This window comes from Melanotaenia boesemani, chromosome 12, assembly GCF_017639745.1.
Source record: "Melanotaenia boesemani isolate fMelBoe1 chromosome 12, fMelBoe1.pri, whole genome shotgun sequence".
In the NCBI taxonomy this organism is placed as follows: domain Eukaryota; kingdom Metazoa; phylum Chordata; class Actinopteri; order Atheriniformes; family Melanotaeniidae; genus Melanotaenia; species Melanotaenia boesemani.
Window position 1 is genome coordinate 4,558,884 of NC_055693.1, and position 21,228 is coordinate 4,580,111.

The 21,228-nt window shown below is 38.5% G+C and overlaps 1 protein-coding gene across 1 annotated transcript; it reads right to left on the reverse strand.

Moving 5' to 3' along the window:
• Window positions 1-3,702: 3,702 nt before the first annotated feature.
• f5 (coagulation factor V) lies at window positions 3,703-20,701 on the reverse strand. The gene is made up of 25 exons (XM_042002582.1): window positions 20,479-20,701; window positions 20,018-20,100; window positions 18,793-18,915; window positions 18,019-18,231; window positions 17,757-17,918; window positions 17,252-17,473; window positions 15,827-15,992; window positions 15,508-15,688; window positions 15,286-15,382; window positions 14,979-15,184; window positions 12,122-12,269; window positions 10,906-11,118; window positions 8,775-10,794; window positions 8,490-8,658; window positions 7,880-8,116; window positions 7,508-7,724; window positions 7,088-7,267; window positions 6,879-6,995; window positions 6,692-6,763; window positions 6,465-6,550; window positions 6,218-6,373; window positions 5,976-6,120; window positions 4,798-4,949; window positions 4,386-4,568; window positions 3,703-4,294 (listed from the first exon to the last, which is right to left on the reverse strand). Exons 1-25 carry the CDS (start codon window positions 20,637-20,639, stop codon window positions 4,148-4,150), a joined length of 5,856 nt encoding a protein of 1,951 aa, XP_041858516.1. The 5' UTR covers window positions 20,640-20,701; the 3' UTR covers window positions 3,703-4,147.
• Between the last annotated feature and the right edge of the window lie 527 nt (window positions 20,702-21,228).

Below are 21,228 nucleotides of genomic sequence, written 5' to 3' on the forward strand. Positions count from 1 at the left end.
CAGATGAAGATGTGGTGCATTGTAAAGTTGAGTGAGTATGTGTGCTCCGGAATGTGGTTCACGTGGGAGTGGGCGTGTGCACGTGTGTGTGTAAAGGTGCGCACTCACCTGTGACACAGATGAGGGAGTCAGGGTTGGGCAGTAGCCATATTTTTGTGTTGACCGCTACTCGCTCATTCATTCATCATTTCATTCTCTGTTTAAATCCCTGGTTTTCATTTTTCTATCCACCCATCGTTGCTGGGCTGTGATAGCTCTGTTGTTTATAATAAATGCACTAAACGCATCCTGGATCTCAGCTTATCTGTTAAAATAGCCCTCTGGCGCATCACGAAGCCACAAACCCGAGGACCCAACCTCATACTCTCAGCGGCCAAAAGGGGACGTTTTTGGAAGGCGCAGTAGTTACTAAACCTTTAAATTATTTTACATCCATTTTAAGTTAAATCATCTTACTGAGATGCTGTTTGAGATCACATTTCACGCCCATTTGTTTAGTTTTGAGGATTTTTTTTTCACGTAATAAGGGACTTTAAATGGGTGCTCGTTTTAAGATGTTTCTCACTTATCTATATGTTTTCCTATTTAAAAAAAATCGTAAAACCTCATCGCACTGACAGATTATTTTACATGATTAAAGTCAAAATCGTCTCAGCTTAAGTGTTTTTTTTTTTTCTTAATGTTAAGACAGCTCATTTCTGCAAAGTGGACTTATAGAAAGTGACAGATGTAGTCTTAGTCTTACTTAATGGTACCCAGAAGTTTTTAGAAGATCAGTATTTGTAAGACTGAGACATAACATCCCCTCATCTCATTTTAGAATGTGTAAATCCTCATTTTCTCTTCTTGATTTCCATTCTTTCTCTTTAGCTCCTTCTATTATAAATGCTGCTGAGGGGGTCATTGAAGTTTATTTTTACATCACAGATACAAAAAAAAAAAATAAAAAAAAAATAAAAAAAAAGACATCCACAAAGAATAAACTTGAGCATCCTCCCTTGTAATTAAAATTAAATTAAAATCCTAAATGCCCACTGCTGAATATTTGGGGTTTTGAATGCATAATATCCTGAACATTCAGTGCTCTCCTTTTCTTTCCCACATATAACTTTATCACAAATGTAAGTTAAATGCTTGACTTTGCCCCATGTTTAATATTTTGTTTTAACCCTAAAAGGCCATTTTAATCACATGTGACACATACAGTTTCTGAGACCTTTTGCAGCACCTTAATGTACTTAATGTAAAAACGTGTCTCAAAACTCTGTTGAACATAACGTGATACTTATTTTCTGCCCCCCGATGGATACAACAATAATACAATAATGCTTTACAATTTTGACATACCAGCAAGAAACGGTTAATATACAAAAATTTTAGTGAGTAGCATCTCAACGTCTCACTGCCCAATAAACCATCTTAGGGGTGATGTATAAAAGGTAATTGGAAAGATGTAGAAAGTTTTCTTATTAAAAATAGAGCTAGAGCCAAAGCTAGAGCTTTAAAACATTGTACAATCTTACATTATACTTCTGTGTGATCAAAACTGTAAATTACAGAGCATAAATTTAAGGCAGTAATGTATTTATTTGTTGAGTTCTCCAACGACCTCATGGCTACTCTGTATGCTGTCTGACCTTGAACTTTGAATGCTGACTGGTGTCTGTGGCAAACTGCAAATGCATTGCCTGTACAGGATAAATAAAGTTTTCTTAATCTGAATCTAAAAACAGCCTCATGACTGACTCTGATACTAATTAGACCTTTTCTAAAATCTTTTTGCTTTAGGTCTATCAAAGTTGTTACAACAGGAGTCATAGAAGTACCAAGCACTGTCTTCAATGAATATAACTTGCTTGAAAACCTTTGGAAATGACCTGAGTTGTTTTTCTATAACAAATACAACCATCCAACTCCCATCCACTTTAAACTGGTTCACCCCAAAGTTCTGTATTAGCACCACTTTGCAAAATATACTATGTTCTTGGGTCCAGTCAGCTTGTCATACCACTGCTATGCAGATGATGCCCAACCTGTCAGATGATAGTTCCTGAGGTTCCGACACATATCTCAGCTTGTCTAGCTAATGAAGTCACATGGATGAACTTATTAATGAATGAATAAATATTGAGTTCCTGTTTCTCTTTATTTTTAATCTTCCGCCAAAACTTTGGCCCTTAATGACTCCTTAACCTTTTGTGCCACTTCAACCATTCAAATACTAAACTCTTCAGCAGATTCAGCACATGTGTGCAATGTCTTTTTTCATTTTTAACTTTTATACAATTTTGAGCTATTTAGTTTTGTACAAGTTTAAATCAAGCCATTGGATTGGACAAAAGTCCTTCAGACCAAATGCAGAAATTCAGCCCAGTGATTGGACAATCTTGTGCATAAGGAACTGGAAACTGCTTTAGCAGGCTGCACCAGTATGAAGTGTCCAGCCAAATGCATTCCTCTCACCACTGACAACTTTTAAACTCTGTCTCCTGCTACCAGTGTCTTATGCTGGCCTGCTATCTAAGTAGGTGAATGGAAGTATTGCAGTTACCTGGGGAAGGGAAAGTTCAAATTCAGCAAAAACTCTCAAACAAAAAATTAAAGCCAGTCAGATGCATTGCTTTTGTTTATAAGTAAACACACATTGACATCACTGCAAGTTACATGATTGAATTCATAACTGTGTTCTCAACTGTGAGGCTGGCTATGGTTTCTGAAGTCACAGGTTCAAATCCACACAGGGACATCATCCCATATGGTGTCTTCTAATTCCGTGGTTCCCAGCCTGGGGTCTGGGACAGGGTCCCCCAAAGAGCACACATTTAAAGCCATCGTAATTAATGTCCACACATTGTCCCTATTTTAAGAAAATAAAGTTAGGTTATTTGTTGTTAATTTAACTTTTGGCTTTATCGAAGGACAGGACTCAGCAAGAATATATTATTTACAGAATCTCACTTTTGAAACATAAAACCAAGCATGCTTTCAACACAGGGTGTTGAATTCTGAAAAGTTTTCAACAGTTAAAAAAATCTGCTCTCATTCAGCATGATTCTGCATTAACACATTCACACTTGCTGTTATGCAATAACGGCAGTTTTGGAGCCCAAGTTGCTTTGCACTCTGCAATATATAAGAAATAAGACCAAAAAACACACAAACCATGATGCACTTAAGTATGAAACATCAAAGTTTATGAACACACACCTGATTATACTCTTTTTCACACACATCATCACAGTCTCACCCACACAGTGCACATATAAACACTTACTTTATATTAACAAGACCCCTCTTCCATGATGATTTACATTTTTAAAATAGATCAGAGATGGACAGCTGGCTCTCATCATTAACCCCAAAGCTCTACAGTTGTCAAGTAATGTTATCCATGAGTTAATTTACCTTCACGGATCAGCAGCAGGCAGTAAAACCATGCTGAGGCTTTCACACCTCGAGTGCCCAGTTTAACATGATCAGCAAATGGGTAAACACAACGTGCGTTTGCAGCTGCACGTGTCTGTTGACTCTGGGGGCCTTTGGGCTGCTTAACGATAAAATCCGGCATCGTAGAGGTGCTAAAAGTGACACCTTCAAGACACTGTGAGAAGATCACAGTTTTCGCAGACTCATACTCAGGATACCAAGGTTCTTTATTTGGAATCCATTCATTTCTGTCAGGAAACATCACTGAGATTGACACTGGGTGAGAAGGATGGAATCATATTTATTAAAAAATAAATTGCATTATCTATACTTACATATTTACATAAATCAATTTTCAAGTGCAACTGATATAAAAAAAAATCAAATACAACTAGTGGTTCAAATTCCTCATATGGATTTATAGATCATTTAACCTTAAAATATTTGTATAACTTTTCACATCTCACTTAAGTGCAACATGCAAACCCAACAAAAAGAGAATATCACATTTCCTAGTGGCACATTTCTAGGTTCATGTAGCAGTTAACTTCTATAAAAAGCCTCTGATCTGTGACTTGATATATTCATGCATGTAATATAGTTTCAGCATGGCTGTATATGTGAGGTGGGAAGTGCTTATGTCTGGACCTGTACTGTAGTTTCATATGTGTTTATTGACATGGCTGACCTAACCTGTCTTCCTATAAAGTATAAATATCCATCACTCAAAGTCACAGCCCAGTAGCTCTACTCTCATGGTGATCGAGCCCATCCAGGATTGGGGGATGATTCGTATGAAGCGAGAAAAGATGGGAGGATAGATGTAGTTTTTCACATGATCGTTGTTGTTTGTGTTTCCAAGGAAGATCTGGAGAGAGAAAGATACAAGAAATAGTCTAAAAATCTAGGTCCAATTAAACTCTGGTGAAGTTGTTAACAGAATCAAATTTCCCTGTTACCTTAACAGGTTGTTCCTCATCGTCTGTGTAACGCGTCCAGTGTATTCCGTTGTCACTGTACAGCAGAGTGTAAGAGATGACGTACATCTCCTTCCCCATAGACTTGGCTCCCTGCGTTATGATGCCGGTGATCTTCTTGATCTTGGGCAGTTCTATCTGAAGCCATTGGTTCATGTCACTGTGCTGAGGAAAACAAGGCAGATAATGATAGTTGTTAAAGTAAACTTTAACATCATAAACTGGAGCACATTGTGATGAATTTCTGGTTAAATTGCATATTTCTAGGGCATCTGCAGGCTGTGTGTCTTTGTTGCATAAGGTTGCTTATTGTAAAACAAAATCTCACATTTTCTATTTAGACTTGACAATTACTATTAATTTGAATTTTCCATTTGGGTACTAGAGTTACTACCTTAGGCCTCCATGCATTGATGGTGCCTTGTAGGTTGAGGCGAGCCAGCGAAGGGTTCCATGATCCACCAAACCAGCTGTTGCCTATGGAGCTGGCTGTGATCTGATGGTCCTGTATCTGTCTGGTCTCCATCCCCAGAGGCACCGAGCAGCCTGAAAGATGAGAAATGTTGCCTTTACAGGAACTCATTGTAGTTATAACACCCAAAATGTCAACTATGCTTAGATTTTAACAAATCTATAAGCTTCATTTGGAGCTTCCAAGGGAAGTCCAATGATGAAGAGGTAAATCTGAAGTAGCTTTTAATGAGATCCGGCTTATTTATGTACATAGAGACACAGACACATTTTGACTGAAAGTACTTACCATATACTTCAGTATATGGAGTTCAAGTGTATCAATGAGGGTTGCATTTCCACTTTTGCACTTGTGCATGCTCATCAGTTGCAGAACATGCCCAAAAGCAGAAGTTGCTCTGACTGGGGTGCAGCCCTCATTAATACAGCTTTAACGTTCAAAGTAAAAATTTCTGCCATGAAAAAGGTCTATAGATAACTATTTAGGAAGGATGAGAATGAGTGAAGGATGAAGTATGCTTCAGCTGCAGTCACAAAAATCAGCAATGTGTCAGAGTGAGGAGTTTTGTTTTTGTTTGCTGGAGAACATGAAGTTAAAGAGAGATCACAGGTTTTCTGACTTCATTGTAGGTTTTACATTAAAAACCATATAAATCTGGAGCTTATAGCTGATGCATGTTCATTTGTGTCAGGGAAGAAAACAGCAGTTTATTTAGCAGTGGATCTACTTAAGTTCTGTAAACCCATGAAAAGACTTTTTCGGAAACACGGGTCAGCCATAAGCTCCACATGTAGATGGTTTTAATGGAAAACCTACACCAACCACAACCCCTCATGCCTTGTGTCCCTCCCCAAATGTACTGAATGATGATGAGTGTAATGAACATTTTGGGGACAGTTCCTATAAGTGGAAATGGACTATCATGGAAAAGACCCTCCACAAGTGTGTTGTCCTCATGTTAGAACAGTCGATATCCCGTTTATATTGAGATCGAGGATGAATTTCCCCAGAAATGACATAAAAAATTACATAAATGTATAACTTTGCATTAAAAACACCCAAAACAAACTACTTTTTCTTTTACTTATATTCTGGATTACCATCAAGCTCACAGCCGTAGAACTCCATTCGGACTGTTGCCGTGCTGTACCAGGTGAGAGGGTGGAGCCTAATGAACCGTCCAATCACAGGAGGGAAGAAGGTATTTACCTTGGTCTCATAGGCCTCCTTGTTTCCAGGGAATATCTAGATAGAGAAATACAAACATACACAGATAAATAAAAAGTGGTCGCATGCTACTTTAATTTATAATAAGGTGTTTAAACCCCCCTTCTCCTCCCACCTTCCAGAAGTCATTGCTGTTGCCTTTGTAATAGATCCATTTTCGACGGTCATTGCTGTATGAGATTAAGTAATTTTTAACATACTGGGACTGGAACATCTGTTTAGCTCCCTGAGTGGCCACCTGGCTGATCACAACAGGACGCTGGAAGTCCACCTTTACAGAGGGAGATCCACAGGAAGCAGATTAAGTCTGGATATAAAGTTAGTGACTGCACTGTTTGCAGATAAAACCTAGATCCTCATACCTGAATCCAGCTGTTGTTTGTCTCTGTGCTCCATGCGTTGTATTTTCCTTGATTGTTCAGCCTGGCAAGATGGGGCTCCCAGTAGCCTTTAAAAAATGGAATGGTTGTCATTATTCTCATGAATTTATGACTTCATTTGGATAAATTCATCCATTCCAGTCATTTTAGTTGGAACAGTGTTTTTGTTGTCAAAGCAGATGGATGACAGGAAGAGGTGGTGTGGTTACCTCTCGTGTTGATTGCTGTGATGTGGTCATTATCCACACTGCCAGACTCAAGGCCCAGGGGACGGTAGCACTCTGGGAATCGCAGAAAGAAATATTTAAATAAAAAACACAACATGTCAGAGCAAAAGGAAAACCATCATGTAAATACAGCAGAATAATATAAAATGATAATAATAAAAAAAATTACCATTATCTAGAACCAGAAAGAGGGTCTGCATGCCCTTCTTTTGGTGGAAGCCAACTTCTGTTTCCAGCTGCCAGAGGCCAGGTTTGGATGGATACATCTCCAAAGTTGCAAACCCCCCTGGAAAGTCGGCGAACAATTAGAAACATACTGTCGCTGCTCTGATGCTTAAACACAGCCAGCTTAGGAGCTGATCTCTGCATGCATCTCACCAGGAAGCAGAGGGTAGACAGCCTGTCTGTAGCTTTTGGTCTTCTTGTGAATAAATGTCTGCCCGTGGAAGTGGACACTGTGAAATTCTGTAGGGGAGCCCATGTTGATTAAGTGCCAGCGCACAAGTTGGTTGGTGTACATCCTCAGCCCCTTCAGGCTGAATATAATTCCATTAATGGCTACAGAAATGACAGACAAAAACACACTGTTTCATTTTTTTTCCTGTCTAACAAATAAGTCTTTAATACCCCAGTAACAAGATAGTAGGCTACTGGTCAAGCTCCATGGTCATGTTTTCATAAAGAATTCAACAACAGTGCATGTAGATGCTTAAATTAGCAAGTTATATGATACTTGATTATTATATTAAAACAAAAGGTCAATTATTTAACCTAGACTGGTATGTAATAATACATTACAGTGGAACTTGAGGTTGTCCTTGTGGTTGGCACTCAGAGCTTGCTTTCGACTCTTCCTTTGCATCAGTTCGCGGTTCTTTTCGTAGTACCAACTCTGCGACTCATCAAACGTCATGAAAAGTAGCATAAAGTCCCTTGAGTTTGGCAAGCTGTTGTTCAGGGTCCCCCCTCGACACACCAATAAAGGCCCAATCAAACCAGAATGGATATCCTTCTCCTAAGAGAGAATTCACAGGGGTTTATTGAATTTTCTCCTTTGTGCACCACAGAATAAATGAATGTTAAATATTTATAACAAAAATTTTTAACATTCTTGACATTCTATATTTATTTTGTGCTGCATGGCATCTGATCTATTTCCACATTACTCACAGGATTGACACCTGAGTAGTAGGCCCATGTCCGACAGTTCGACTCTCCTGGGGACGGTCCAACCATAGGGCTGACTTTCCATGAATACGTGTAGGTGGTATTGGGTTGAACCTCATTGTCATATTTAAACCAGTACCTGGAGTCATCTTCATAGGATAGACCCTCAAACTGCTTCGTATAGGAAACCCCATTGGGGTGAATAGAGTACGGACGGTTGGCATTATTCCTGAACACCACCTAGAGGACACAAAGGCTCAATCAGTGTTTGGGTACTGATGTTATTATTTCTTGCTCTGTTACTTCCTGTCTTTCTTTTCCTTGTTTCCTTCAGTAATGTCTTCTTGCATTCCGTTTTGCTAACAAAGTCTTAGAGAAGACTGGCATCAGTCTGCTAAATTAAAAGTAAACACACAAATCCAAATTCAATCTTTACTTTAATACCTTTTGGAAATCAGTTTATTTATTTTTTTACTCAACAAACTATTAATGCTGCCATTTTCTTTTAAATAAACTTTAGCATGGCCCTGAATGATATGAACAATGTCGATGCAACACAAGACAGAAAATTAAAACTCCTTTACAGGAATATGGCTAATGCTAGCCACCTTACCATAATGCTTTGTCCAACCTCTGCCTTGATAACAGGACCCAGGATTCCTAAATGCTCGTCCAACTCCCCACGGATGTCAGGGGTGCTGAAGCTACCATCCAAGTAACTCCGGAAAACCACCTTGGTGAATTTAGTTTCTCGACTGTTAAGTAGTGTCTTTTCTTGCCTCCTGTACAAATAACAAAATCTTACTTTAGCAATAGTTAGGCTCTTGCAGTGCAAATTAAAAAAAATATTAACAGTAGTCATATCCTCTCATTATTGACATTTTTTTAAGGTTCTTACCTTTGCCCGTAGCCAGCATAGTCCCACTCAACCTCCTCTGCAGCAATAAAGTAAGTTTTGACATCTGGGCCCGATAACTCTAAGTAGTATTTGGTGATCTCATCCAGGTTGAGATTCTTGATATCATCGTTGCTACTGTAGGGGTCTTTGTACATCACAAACTCATATTCGTTAGCGATCACATCTTGGTCATTCGGATCTAGATGACCTGGTTCATTTCCAGGAACAAACAGCTGGTAGTCGCTGAAATCATGTCGGGGTATGCCAATGATCACAGATGCGTTACTCAGATTCTCTTCATCAGAAACGGGCTGTGGGGAAAGGGGCCGTGACCCACGAGGGGTCATTCCTGGGTGAAATCCACGCGGGGAGAACGGTAGACCACTCCTGGCTTGAGGTTTGTATTGCTTCCTCCTTTTTGTTTTCATACCTTGGCCTTTCTTGGGTCTTTTTCTGAGAGTCACCTTCTTGGTTCTTTTTTGAGGTGGAGTTGGAGGGGTCTCTTCCTCAAAGTATTTCTTGATGTGGTCAGGAATTTCCTCAGGTACCATGTAGTGAGCTCCATCATAGGTCCAGTTATGGCCTTGTGGTTTGAAGGAGGATGTTTTAATAGCCTCTGTTTTGTTTTCTTTAAGGTATATAAAGACTTCTTCACTGCTGTCTGAAGCACCTAACTTCTCTGAACTGCTTTGTTTTACTGTACCACCAGAGAGGGACATGTTGGATGAAACTTCATGTATCTTGGAAACACTTTCCACTGAAGATGTTTTGTTTAACTTGCCAAGAATCGCTGTGACATTTTCTTCACTCTCTGAGCTACTCCTACTTGATAGATCTGACCCGGATACATTCACGGTTATATCTGGTAACAGTCCAGTTTTGAGCAGAACATGGGTGGCATTTTCAAGGCTGGAATTAGCTGAAACAGTCACAACTTCAGAGGAATGTTCAGCATCAGCAGCGATGGCAGGTTTACTGCCATTGTTGCCTGTGTTCTCAGCAACTGGCTCAGCAATGGTGAGATTGTGTGTGTCTGTACTGCTGACGTTAACCTCATCAACATCAAATTGTGGAATAGATAAGGAGTGGTTTGTTCCAAAATCTGACATGTTAACATGTTTTTCTGCTGTATTATTCCAGTCCTCCATCATTGTATCCAGAGTGGCATTGAATACACTGCTGTTTGAGGTATTGTTCAGACTGTCAGGCTTGGACGGAGGCACATCGTAAGCAAACACATCTCCTCTAGTGCGTTTTTCTTCAGAGTCTTCAGCAATGACTACGTCCACAGAAGTAAGGCCATCACTGAGTAGGGTTACATTGACAGTTTCATTTTTTGACATGGAGTTTGAATTTCCTGGCAGTGTTATTGTAAGATTGGTTGTTTCTTGTAAAAGTATTGTCAGATTGGTACCCTGCAACGGCACTGTTAGATTGCCTATTTCTTGTAATGTCGCAGTAAGATTGGTGGTGTCTGCAGATACATTTCCAGCAACTGATGCTGTAGCATTGTAAACGGTTCGGTTCAGTGAGTCAGAGACATAATTAGAGCCTTCATGATTAGTGCCATTTAACTTTTTCCAGTTTGAATGCTGTGTTTCATTTAGTGCATCTGGATTTTGAGAGGGTTCAGTTTTAGTTTTTATCTCCAAAGAATTTAGACTGCTTTTCACATCGCCATCTTGCACATCGATTACATCATAATCAAGAAAAGAGAGGTCTAGGTGCTCCACATCTGAGCCAATGGACTTGTTTTTCAGAGATCTGAGACCCAATTCATCTGCAAATATTTCGGTATAAGTATCTACTACCACTGGGATTTCTTTTGTAGGTGCCGGTGTGGCCTCTTCCTTTTTTATAGCATCCAAGGTTGCAGGCTTCCACACAGTAAATTCGTTTGATGTAGAATCTTCACTCTCATACTCATATTGGTAGTCACGAAAACATTTAACATCTCGAAACTTAACACGTACTCCTCTTGTTGTCTCATGGGTATTCAGGGATGCTAAAAGCCAATAACCTGGTGCAAGAACAGATTAAAAAAAATTAAAAATTATGAAAAAAACCTTCATGTAGAGCTCAAGAAATGTAAATATCTAGATTAAACAAGTTTAGGTCAGTTCTGACTCACCAATGTTGTCCATGTTCATAGTGATGGTCTCTCCAGTCATTGGGTAGAGGCTGAGAAAGTCTTCTGTCCTGTCATTCAGCTCGAATGGGTGGCCGTAGAAGGTTGCAGTCTGAATGAAGTCTTGAGCTCCAATGCTAGACACATGCCAGGTTGCAACTTCACCATTGCAGAAGCCCAAAAGTGGTCCACTCTCAAAGGAATAACCATTAATTGCTGTAATTATATGTACATGGGTATTAGTCTAACTAAAAGATGAAAACTTAGCTGGAGTAAAAACAATACTGGTAATCACTGATTCATAGTTTCAATAAATTCTTATGCATACTGCCTATTATGTAGCCCATTAATTGAGCCTCCCGTGAAGACACCCTTGCCCACCCAAACTCTGCTATTTTTTGATTAGCCAGCTGCTGGCAGCCTGTAAGGGCAGTGATTACAATATCATCTATTTCCAAAAGCAAACTAAACAATCTAACACAACAATTTCCAATTATTGATTGGAAATAGCAACATCACAGATCCTTCCATACATACAAATCCAACGAAGAATTCAAGATTTGATTGTATGAAATAATGTTATTAAGCACATTAATAACCAAGTTTGCATATAATTAATTCCTCTTCTTGCTAACGTGGTATTGGGGATTTGATGGTTCACGTGCACCACCTTACAGGAGTTGTAGTTTATAAAAGAGAACAGTGCTAGCTACATATACTGTGCCTTATTATGTGTGTGTACACAAAATAAAAACTGGTGAACTGTGATTTATGGAAATGCTAGTGAGAATAGTTACTGAGGGTTTTTGTGCATCTTAAGTGCTCAGTGTTCAGACTGGCCTTTGCTAGCTAACTGGCTAACTAGCCACTGTGCTAAAATTTTTTTACATGGCTTTTGTAGTCATGAATAGCCAACAAATGACTAATAAATACTCCATTCAGATAATAAACAGCATACAACACAATAAGAGGGTCTTTGTCCAGCATTTCCCGAACAGTGCAGTTAAATGCCTTGTTGGACCAGCCAGCTACAGTCAAGCTACGCCCAGTTAGACCTATAAAGTAACCCAGGTAGATCGTGGGGAAATGTTTTAAACCATTTAACAAGAAGAAGTTTGTTTCCATGGCCATAAAGTGACTATAAGTTGGGTCAATAAAATAAGTAAATTCATTCTAGCTGCCCCGTAATTAAAATCAGTGCAGTTACAACAAAACTTACTGTGCATGACATTAGACTGGTAAAAATCTGGGTCAGCTTTGTTGACTTGAGATCGGTCACAATACTGGCGAATGTTATCGTCCAGGTACCAGCTCTGGTTTTCATCGAACACAGCAAAGGCAGCATGCTGCTCCTTGTCTGCTTTCAGCTGCAGAAACATATGCATTTTTACACTTTTAATAACTTTTAGAGAATATTTTTCAATGTTAACTTTAAATTTTATTCTTGAATTATATTAGCTCATAATAGGTCACAAATACATTACAGGTCAGTCATCAAATATACAGTGTGCCTTTCTTTAGACGACCCACGTTACAATAAAGCAAGAAAACTGTATATAAAAGATAACACTTTCATACAAGCATTCTTTCATATGTTGTGCACAGTGTTGGGGTAACGCGTTACAAAGGTAACTCGTTACTCTAATATACTACGTTTGGCAGTAACGAAGTAATACAACGCGTTACTAACTATATTTTGGTAATATTATTACAGTAAATGAGTCCGGTAATGCGTTACAATCCCAACTGTCAGTATAAACATCAGACAAATAAATAATAAAACAACCATCGCGCAACAGCCGAAAATAAATATGAAGTAGAAGAAGAAGAAGAAGAAGAAGAAGAAGAAGAAGACGAGGGCGGCGGCTTTAAATTAACAGAAGAAGAAGAAGAAAAGGACGAGGAATGATGGCAACCGACTCGACATTTTCTAAGTGGGTTTACTCTCACTATTTTGAATACATCAGAGAAATCGAAAAGAACATTACAGTAAGATGCACTTTGTGTGCTGGTGGAAGGCCAAGAGAACTGTCAACGGCTAAAAATAGCACAAGTAACCTCAAGAAACACTTGGAGCGAGTACACAGCAACCATAAGCTAGAGGCTAAACGGCCTCTTGCTAGCGAAGAGACAGAAGATGACGGCGCTAGAAAATCTAAACAGCTCAAGTTGGATTTCTCCAGACTAGCAGTGAAGATTTTGAACCCAGGAGATGTGAGAAGGCTAGTAGCTGAGTATGTCGTGGAGGATGCGCTGCCGCTTTCCACAATTGAGTCATCGGCGTTTCAGAAGCTTATCAGCAAAATCCCTGTTGGATCAAGTGACAAGGTAAAAAACTAATTTCTAAAAAATTCCTATTAGTAATGTATAATCATATTTCCGCAGATGGTTAATTTAAAATGAGACATTACAGGTGGTGTAGGTGATTCAATGATTAAAAAGCAATTCTGTTTGTTAAGTCAGTTGTGTTTGATGATTTTCTTGTTTGTTATTGTCACATTATCTCAGAATACACATTGTTTATTGTACTAATATATCAACCTCATTAGACTTTGTTGCCACACACATACTATAATAATGAGGAACTACATTTAAATGAGAACTATTCACCATGACAAAATATTGCGCACCTTCATTGCGTAATGCCTTGTCCTAAATGCTTATTCTGGTGAAAAGTAACTGAAAAGTAATATGTTACTTATTACTTTATACAGAGAGTAATATTGTAAAGAAATGTATTACTTAAAATTGAAAGTAACTGGTAATGTGAAATATATTACACTTGGGAAGTAACTTTCCCAACACTGAGTTGTGCATATCAAGGACACATTCACAACAGGATAAACCAGGGGACTCAGTTTGAATGTGCAGGGAATGCCAATAAATTTGGCACCTTCATGTTGTTTGGTTTGTTTTCACACTGGACTTCCCTCATGTGGACCAAACCGCATGGATAATGTTACGTAGTTACAACAACTGCTTGCTGGTGGTGATATTCTCAGAAAGGACCACTGGCGAGAATTAGAAAAGCAGGAGAAAGAAGAAAATACTGCAGTGCATGAACCATTTTCATTCCAGGCCAATTAAAGCTTCTTCACTGCAAGTGCTTGGACTGAGTCTGGACTCAGTGGACATTATGACTAAACTCAAAGCTGTTCTTTCTCTCACGGACCATCATCTTCACAGTGTCTTTAATGAACTTAGAAGCTCTGTTAGTGGGTAACTGGTAATGCCCCCTTTCACTTTTCAATGAACGCTTTGTATGAATTTGGTGTTGATAATTATTGTTGTGTTTCTGGTATTTTAAAGTTACATTGTGGCACTATTGTTGCAAAATTCTGTAGTAGTGTCCAGCTTGAGTGTTTTTGTTATTTGTTTCTATTTGTATTGTATGTGAATGTCCATGGCAGCCCAATTTCCCCTTCTGAGATTAATAAAGCTAAAGCTAACCTAACCTAAACAATGAAGAAAATCCCATTTTATGGAGCTTTGGGGTTTCTGTTTCTACTTTGGTGTTAAACCTAATACATTTTCACAAGAATGTGTCCGCTATGAGCAGCAAGAGAGGTGGTGATATAATCCAACACATTGGATTATACGACGTACTCTATGGCACTTCCTCTCTTTGGTTCACTGGATGGTCTGTTTGATTTCACACTGTAAGCAAAGTGCACCACGGTTCACTTGCAAGTGAAATATGACCCATATAAAAGTGAACATAGTTCACACCATAAAGTGAACGAGTGTTTGCACTACTCCAAACAAACCATACTACTCGTAGAAGCAGAATTGGGTTTGTCGAGAATGGACCAATGTCAGTGTGAATGTGCTCTAAGAGTCAGTAAAAAAATATCTTTCAATTATCAGATATCATACATGTTTATGTCTACGTATGCCAATCTGTGGGAAGATAAAGCCTTAAAGCGTTTCATTTCACAACAAGATGGATTTTCCATATAGGTTTTCCAACTTTTCTGCTTTTGCTTTTCCAGTTAAATATTTTTAATTCTTAATTAGAAAATAGAAATTTTGTTCTATAATAATAATAATAATAATACCTCTATAATTTTATTTACCTGTACATTCCTGACGTTGAGGGACTGACTCTTGCAGATGAGGATGGGTCCTATGAGTCCCGAGGCGATGTCACGTGGTGTGTTCACTGCACTGTGGTACATTCTTGTTAGACATCGAGCATCTCCACCCAACGGTTCATTCTCTTCTAGCACTTTCCACTCATAGGTATGAGTTTCACCTGGCTGAACACCATGAGAATGATTTCCTGGCAAACACATAAAAACATTTAATTATTTTAGTTGTCTAGATCAGAGTATTTCAGTCCATGTTTAATAAATTTGTTTTAGAGTGACTGGACATCAGTACCTCCATCTGGATAGTTGACTCCCTCCTCTGACTTTTCTATTGCCAGTCCATGAGGGTAGATACTGTACGGCCTAGAGGCCATGTTTTTAAAAACAATCTAAAAGAAGAGCAGGGTGCATGAGGACATACAGTCTCTAATCAGTCTTAAATGACAATGCGTACAGTCCAGTTTAACGCTGCATTAGCTTTGTGTGAAGGTTTTTCAGTTGTATGTGGTCTCACCTTGATGACATCTCTGACTTGTGCTCTGATCACTGGACCCAAAATCCCAAGTTCACTTTTCCTTTTATTGTTCTCCATCCTTTCAGTGAATGACTCATTTTTGTACTGAGTGTACACTGCCTTCTTGTACCTTCCTCCTATACGTGTTGACGAACGCCTCAGGTACTGCTGCTTGAAGTCTCTATAAGAAAAAAGAAAATTCTATTCAACTTTGAGACACCAGTTGAATTAAAATGCCTTTTAAAATGATTAATAAACAAACAGGTTTTATTTGACTCCCTTTAATAATGTAAATAAGTAGAGGATTAGTGGCTTTTACTGGTCTATATGGTCCGGCATGTTGGGGGAGTAGTCCCAGACAACTTCCTCAGCAGCGATATAGTACGTCCACTCTGTGCTTTGTCGTTTTTGTGCGATAGTCATCTTCCGTGTAGGTCTCTCAAAGCCGTCACACTCCTTAACATCCACAAAACCATGCAGGCCCACTGCAGTGATAGTAAAATCGATCATTAATCAGTCAACTAGAATTTAATTGTAAAGTAATTTTCATACAAAAATAAATGTTGCACAAAGTGCTTTGCAAAGTTCAAATGCAAATGACTAATAAAAATATTAAAAACAAATATAAAAACTAATACTATCCTTTTTCACCCCAACTCTAATATACTAAAAAGAATGTATTGCATTTGAGAGAAGAAAAAAACATGAGAAACAGATAAAAACGTAGAAAACCATGACGTTCTAAACAGTTCTAGAGGACATTATAGGAATAAATTCAAATAAAAAAAATAAAAATAAAAAATAAAAACAAACAAAAAATATGCTAGTTAATAAATTAAGTAAAAAGAAGACTTTTAACTCATCTCACTACTTGGCAGCATTTCACTGGCTTCTAGTTCATTTTAAGATTCATTTTAAAATCTTGGTGCTCCCGTTTTAGTCTTAAATAATCAAGCCTGCAGTTTATAACCAGTCTCATTCCCTTAAGCCTTCAGGTCAGTGTTTACTGGCCGTCCCTCACACCAAATTAAGGACCAGAGTAGATTCCTGTCAAGCAGTGTCTATGCATGCTTTATACTCTGATTTATACAAGATGTTTACTAGATGTGGGTCTTTACGACACTTCCATTGTTTTTGTGCTTGTTTATGTGGTAATGTGTCTCTTAATACGTTTTTATATCTTTTGTTTTATACGTTTTATTTTATTTCACTGTGAAGCACTTTATGATTCTTTCTGTAAAAGGGCTAAATAAATAAACTTTGCTTGCTTACTTACCAAACAGCAAAATAGGACAAAATAGTTTAAATAAATAATAGATAACTGAGACTGACAACGGGATTTGAAGACTTATTTCGGACATGTAGCAATACATAATAAAAGCTCCCCAAAAAATGAGAGAATAACAGCTCAACAACAAAAAAGAAAAAGGAACAACTTAGTCCACAATATCCAAAAAGGAGTAGGAAGAAGCATACCCTCATTAAATTCCTACAACATTTCCATTACTTTACTACCAGTAAGTATTTACATATTTGAAAATAACCACACATAGAAAACAAAGAAATAAGTGAATAATCATTAACTGTGAAGGCACCTGTCTCAAAGTGTCAAAATAATAAATAGGGGATATTTGAATAATAATAATAATAATAATAATAATAATACATTTATTTCTGTCAGTGGCAGTAATAGTTAACACAAAAATAACTAGAAATAGGTCTTGTAGTTTAGAGGATCATTTACCTTCCATGTGCTTGATGGTGTGTGAGGAGAGCAGCCACCGGCCTGGGTGAAGCGGCACCGTGCTGGCAGTAGCCGTGGATCCACTGATCAGCCCCACTGATGACACTTTGTGGCCGGTCTGAGTCAGAACTTGTCCGTTCATGTGCACCGAGAACAGCTCTGGTTCTGAGCTCATACCCACCAGATGCAGGCTCACAGAGGTATAAGCGCACATCCTGACATCTGGAAGGAAAGCGAGGGTCACTTTGTGTATTTTAGACTGGACATTCCTCACAACATTTCATGTTCCAGTCAGCATTTAGACATATGCACAGTGCTAGGAGAAATATTCACACCGTATAAAGAATATACTAAACATTAATTTGGCATGTTTGATGTAATGTGGCAGGAACTCAGAAGGTTACCACAAATTTTTGTCATTGTGAAATCTCAGAAGAGAGAGAATTCATAGCAACAAACGTAGAACTTTTAATGCAACTTGTGATTTACGCCCTTGTACACTAACCAGGCAGGGATCCCTTTGTGTATCCATTGATGGTGTATTTTACATGCTCATCTGGGGCGTGACCGCTTGGACTGTACATGCTCTCATTCTCATCAAAAACCCCAAACAGGAACACGTACTCTTGGTGGACGCCCACCTGCTTCCCCGACTCATCCAGACTGCCTGCAAACAGACAGAAGCACGAAAAGTAATAAAATATCATCATAAATTCATCTGAAATGAGCAACTTTCTTTGATGTAAATGACTCATTTAGCCTCTTACCAGGTTTGCAGATGAGCAAAGTACCAATGAGGCCAGAGTTGTAGTCTTGCACCACGTTTTGATGGGAGATGTAGGTGTAGGTGAGACAGGTGGGGTCATCTGGCTGTGGAGAAACCCCTGGTGTCACCTCCCAATAGTAAACATGTTCACCATTAGGTTGTACGATGTCATCCTCTTTTTCTTTCAGCGATGTGTTGTCAAAGTAGCTGGCTCCTGTAGAAAAAAAACAAAAAAACAAACATGCATATTGGTCTGGGACAATGAATAAACAGATAAATGTTGTCTGTATTACAGATTAATAGAATTATTATTAATAATAACAGTTCAGGATGGTCAGATTAATTAGATTCCACTGCTGTGCAAGAGATTATTGCATCACTCCACATCTGAGTAATGAAATTCCTCAAATTTAATATAAAAACATGATGTTGACTCCCCCCAAGCTGTAGGCATGTTTCCTCTGTGATCTCATTCATGTATTAAGTGCAAATTAAGGAGCACTTAGTCTCAATTTCCTAAATCCACATTCCAGTAAAGTTTCATTTTGTGCAAAGAAGCAGACAGTGATTTCCAAAGGGCTTCCTGTTGGACTTCAGAACTGTGTGCTTTGATAATCTGCCTGTCCTAGTTAATATTTCAGAAAAAGACAAACAACACTGTTTGTTGTACTGGCTAACATTGTGCAATTCTTACAATGATGCACCCCCAGCGACACTGACAGATGGACTGTGTTGAATCTGTTGTCTTCAGGTTAGAAACATCTGCAGCTCTCACCTTCTGACTGTTTCCCGTAGGCCACCCCATGCGGGTGAATGCTGTATGCTCCAGTCGCCATGTTTCGGAAAGTGACCACAATCGTCTCTCCCTCCTCCGCCCTCAGCGTGGGTCCCAGCAGACCTGCAGAGAAAGATGGGCCACAGTTTATTTATTCAGAATACACAACAGTTCTTTGCTTTGGTGCATGCAGCCAACTGCGACAAACTCAGACTGACTTACCGTCTTTCTTAGTTGTTGATTTGACAACCATTACTGAACAGCAAATGGAATTTCCTATTTATAACATCTTTGCAATAACAATGATGTACAGTATATTTAGACTTTCCATTAGCTGTATTTTCTCTCAAACAGTGCTTGCCTCTAAAGGAATTAATACATAACTTGTTTTCTTTCCTGGAAAGTGCTTTGGCACAAAATTTGAGAGGGATGTGGGGGTGGCGGGGGACAAAGAACGAGGGCGGTGATAAAGCATCCACACTCATCCATGAAGACCTTCAGATACGAAGCAAAGATAGAGATGTAGGTTTTGTAACTGCTATCAGTATTTTTGGATGTACAAGTACAAATTTAAATCTACATGTCTCCAATCAAGCATACAATTAGGGACAATATTTACAAGTACAGGTCAAATTTTCAAGTCCAAATTAAATCTGTGTCTTGAAGCACAGATCAGATGTATAATTAAAAATCCCATCTACAAGTACAGATGTATTTAGAAAGTAGAAATTAGATCTGATACGTGGCTCAGAGTCAAAGTCCAAACCAGTTCTGAAATACTGAAAATACAAAACAGTTTGTCAAGTACAAAACTTTGGTTCTGCATTTTGTACTTCTAACTTAAAAAAAATACATGCAAATACAAGTTATGAAACATATGAATCAGATAAAAATGATGTCTAAGCTACATTTGAGGCTCCCCTTTGAAAGCATCAAACCCCAAAGCCATATTCACAATCACTAAAAAACTTTTCATTTTTGGCCTCTATAACAGAAAAAAATTAACCATTTAATCTTTTTCTTTGAACCAGTTGAATATAACTGAATTTTTTCTTTGACTCTTCCCACTTTACATCAGCCTGTGTTTATGGAAAACCTGCAGCACGTAATATTTCCTACACAGTAAACGTTTATGTGTCTGGGAAGTGACTTTGGAGACAGGGTGTTTCTTCATAATTACATCCAGACAGACAGTGTGTTCATACAAATCTCAAGCGTCATTTACCTAACCAAGCTGGATGAGTCTTAGCTCGTCTGAAGTCGCGGTCATATTCCCGGAAGACCACTTTCTTATAGGTGGGACCAAACCTGAGCAATGATGGAAAATAACAAAACATTAATCATCTTGCAACAAACTTCCACACAGCAGTGCATGGATTTCAAAGTGCAATCTGTTTCCTGATACAGAAGTGTGTATTGCACCTAATGTGTGTGTGTGTGTGTGTGTGAAGGAGTTTGTGTCACAGTGATAGTGATAACGCCATAGATGAGGAACAGGCTGCTAAAGAAAACCAAACAAGGACAAACTGGACTGATTTCAGTATCGAGTCTGAGTCAAGACATCTTAAATTAACTTAGTAGAACATGAATAGAATAAATAAATACAAAAAGATACATATACGACAATAAAAGAGTAAAATTTTCTTTTTGTTATTGTATAAGAAGATTTTTCTAGACGTATCCCACCTGTTTGTGTCATTGCCAGAGTAGTTCCAGTCTATCTCCACAGCAGCGATGTAGTAGTGTCTCTCTTTGGGTTGATTCTGGTCCGCTTTGACATTTAGGATCGTAAGAAGAACCAGGGCAGGCAGGAGACAGTGGGCTCCAGCCCAGAGACAGAGCCTCATATCTGGGATCAATCCTCCAGGTGAGAGTGGTGTGCACTGAGAGTCTGTGAGCTGTGATCTGACGGGGAGGTCCGCTCTGGGCTTTATCTGTCACTGACACACTCACACACATGCACGTTCAAACGTTACGTCCGGGGCAATGAACTGTGCCTCTGCATGTTTTTTTTCCTCTTGAAATGGAAACCATATGTGTCTTGTCATGAGTCATCCCATAGGGTGTCAATTCCCATTCTCCCTGAAAAAATAACAAACAAAAAAACAAAAAACTGAATGAGTGTTGAAAAATACTCTGACCTCAGAATGTCCCAGTAAGATCATCCTGCAAAACCACACCATAGTTAGAGTAAAACATCACCCACATACCCTCACGCTGTTTATTTGTACATCGTACAGTAAACAAATACTTTTAATGATTTCTCTAAACATCGTTTATTATTTCATCAGCACAAAAAAGTATTCTCATATAAATGTCTTTTGTTGTTTACACATTTAACATTTCAGATTGTTTTTTGTTTCTTAGAAAGAAAATTTAATAATTTATATTTAATTACATTATTACTATATTTACCTTTATACTATTTATGCCTGT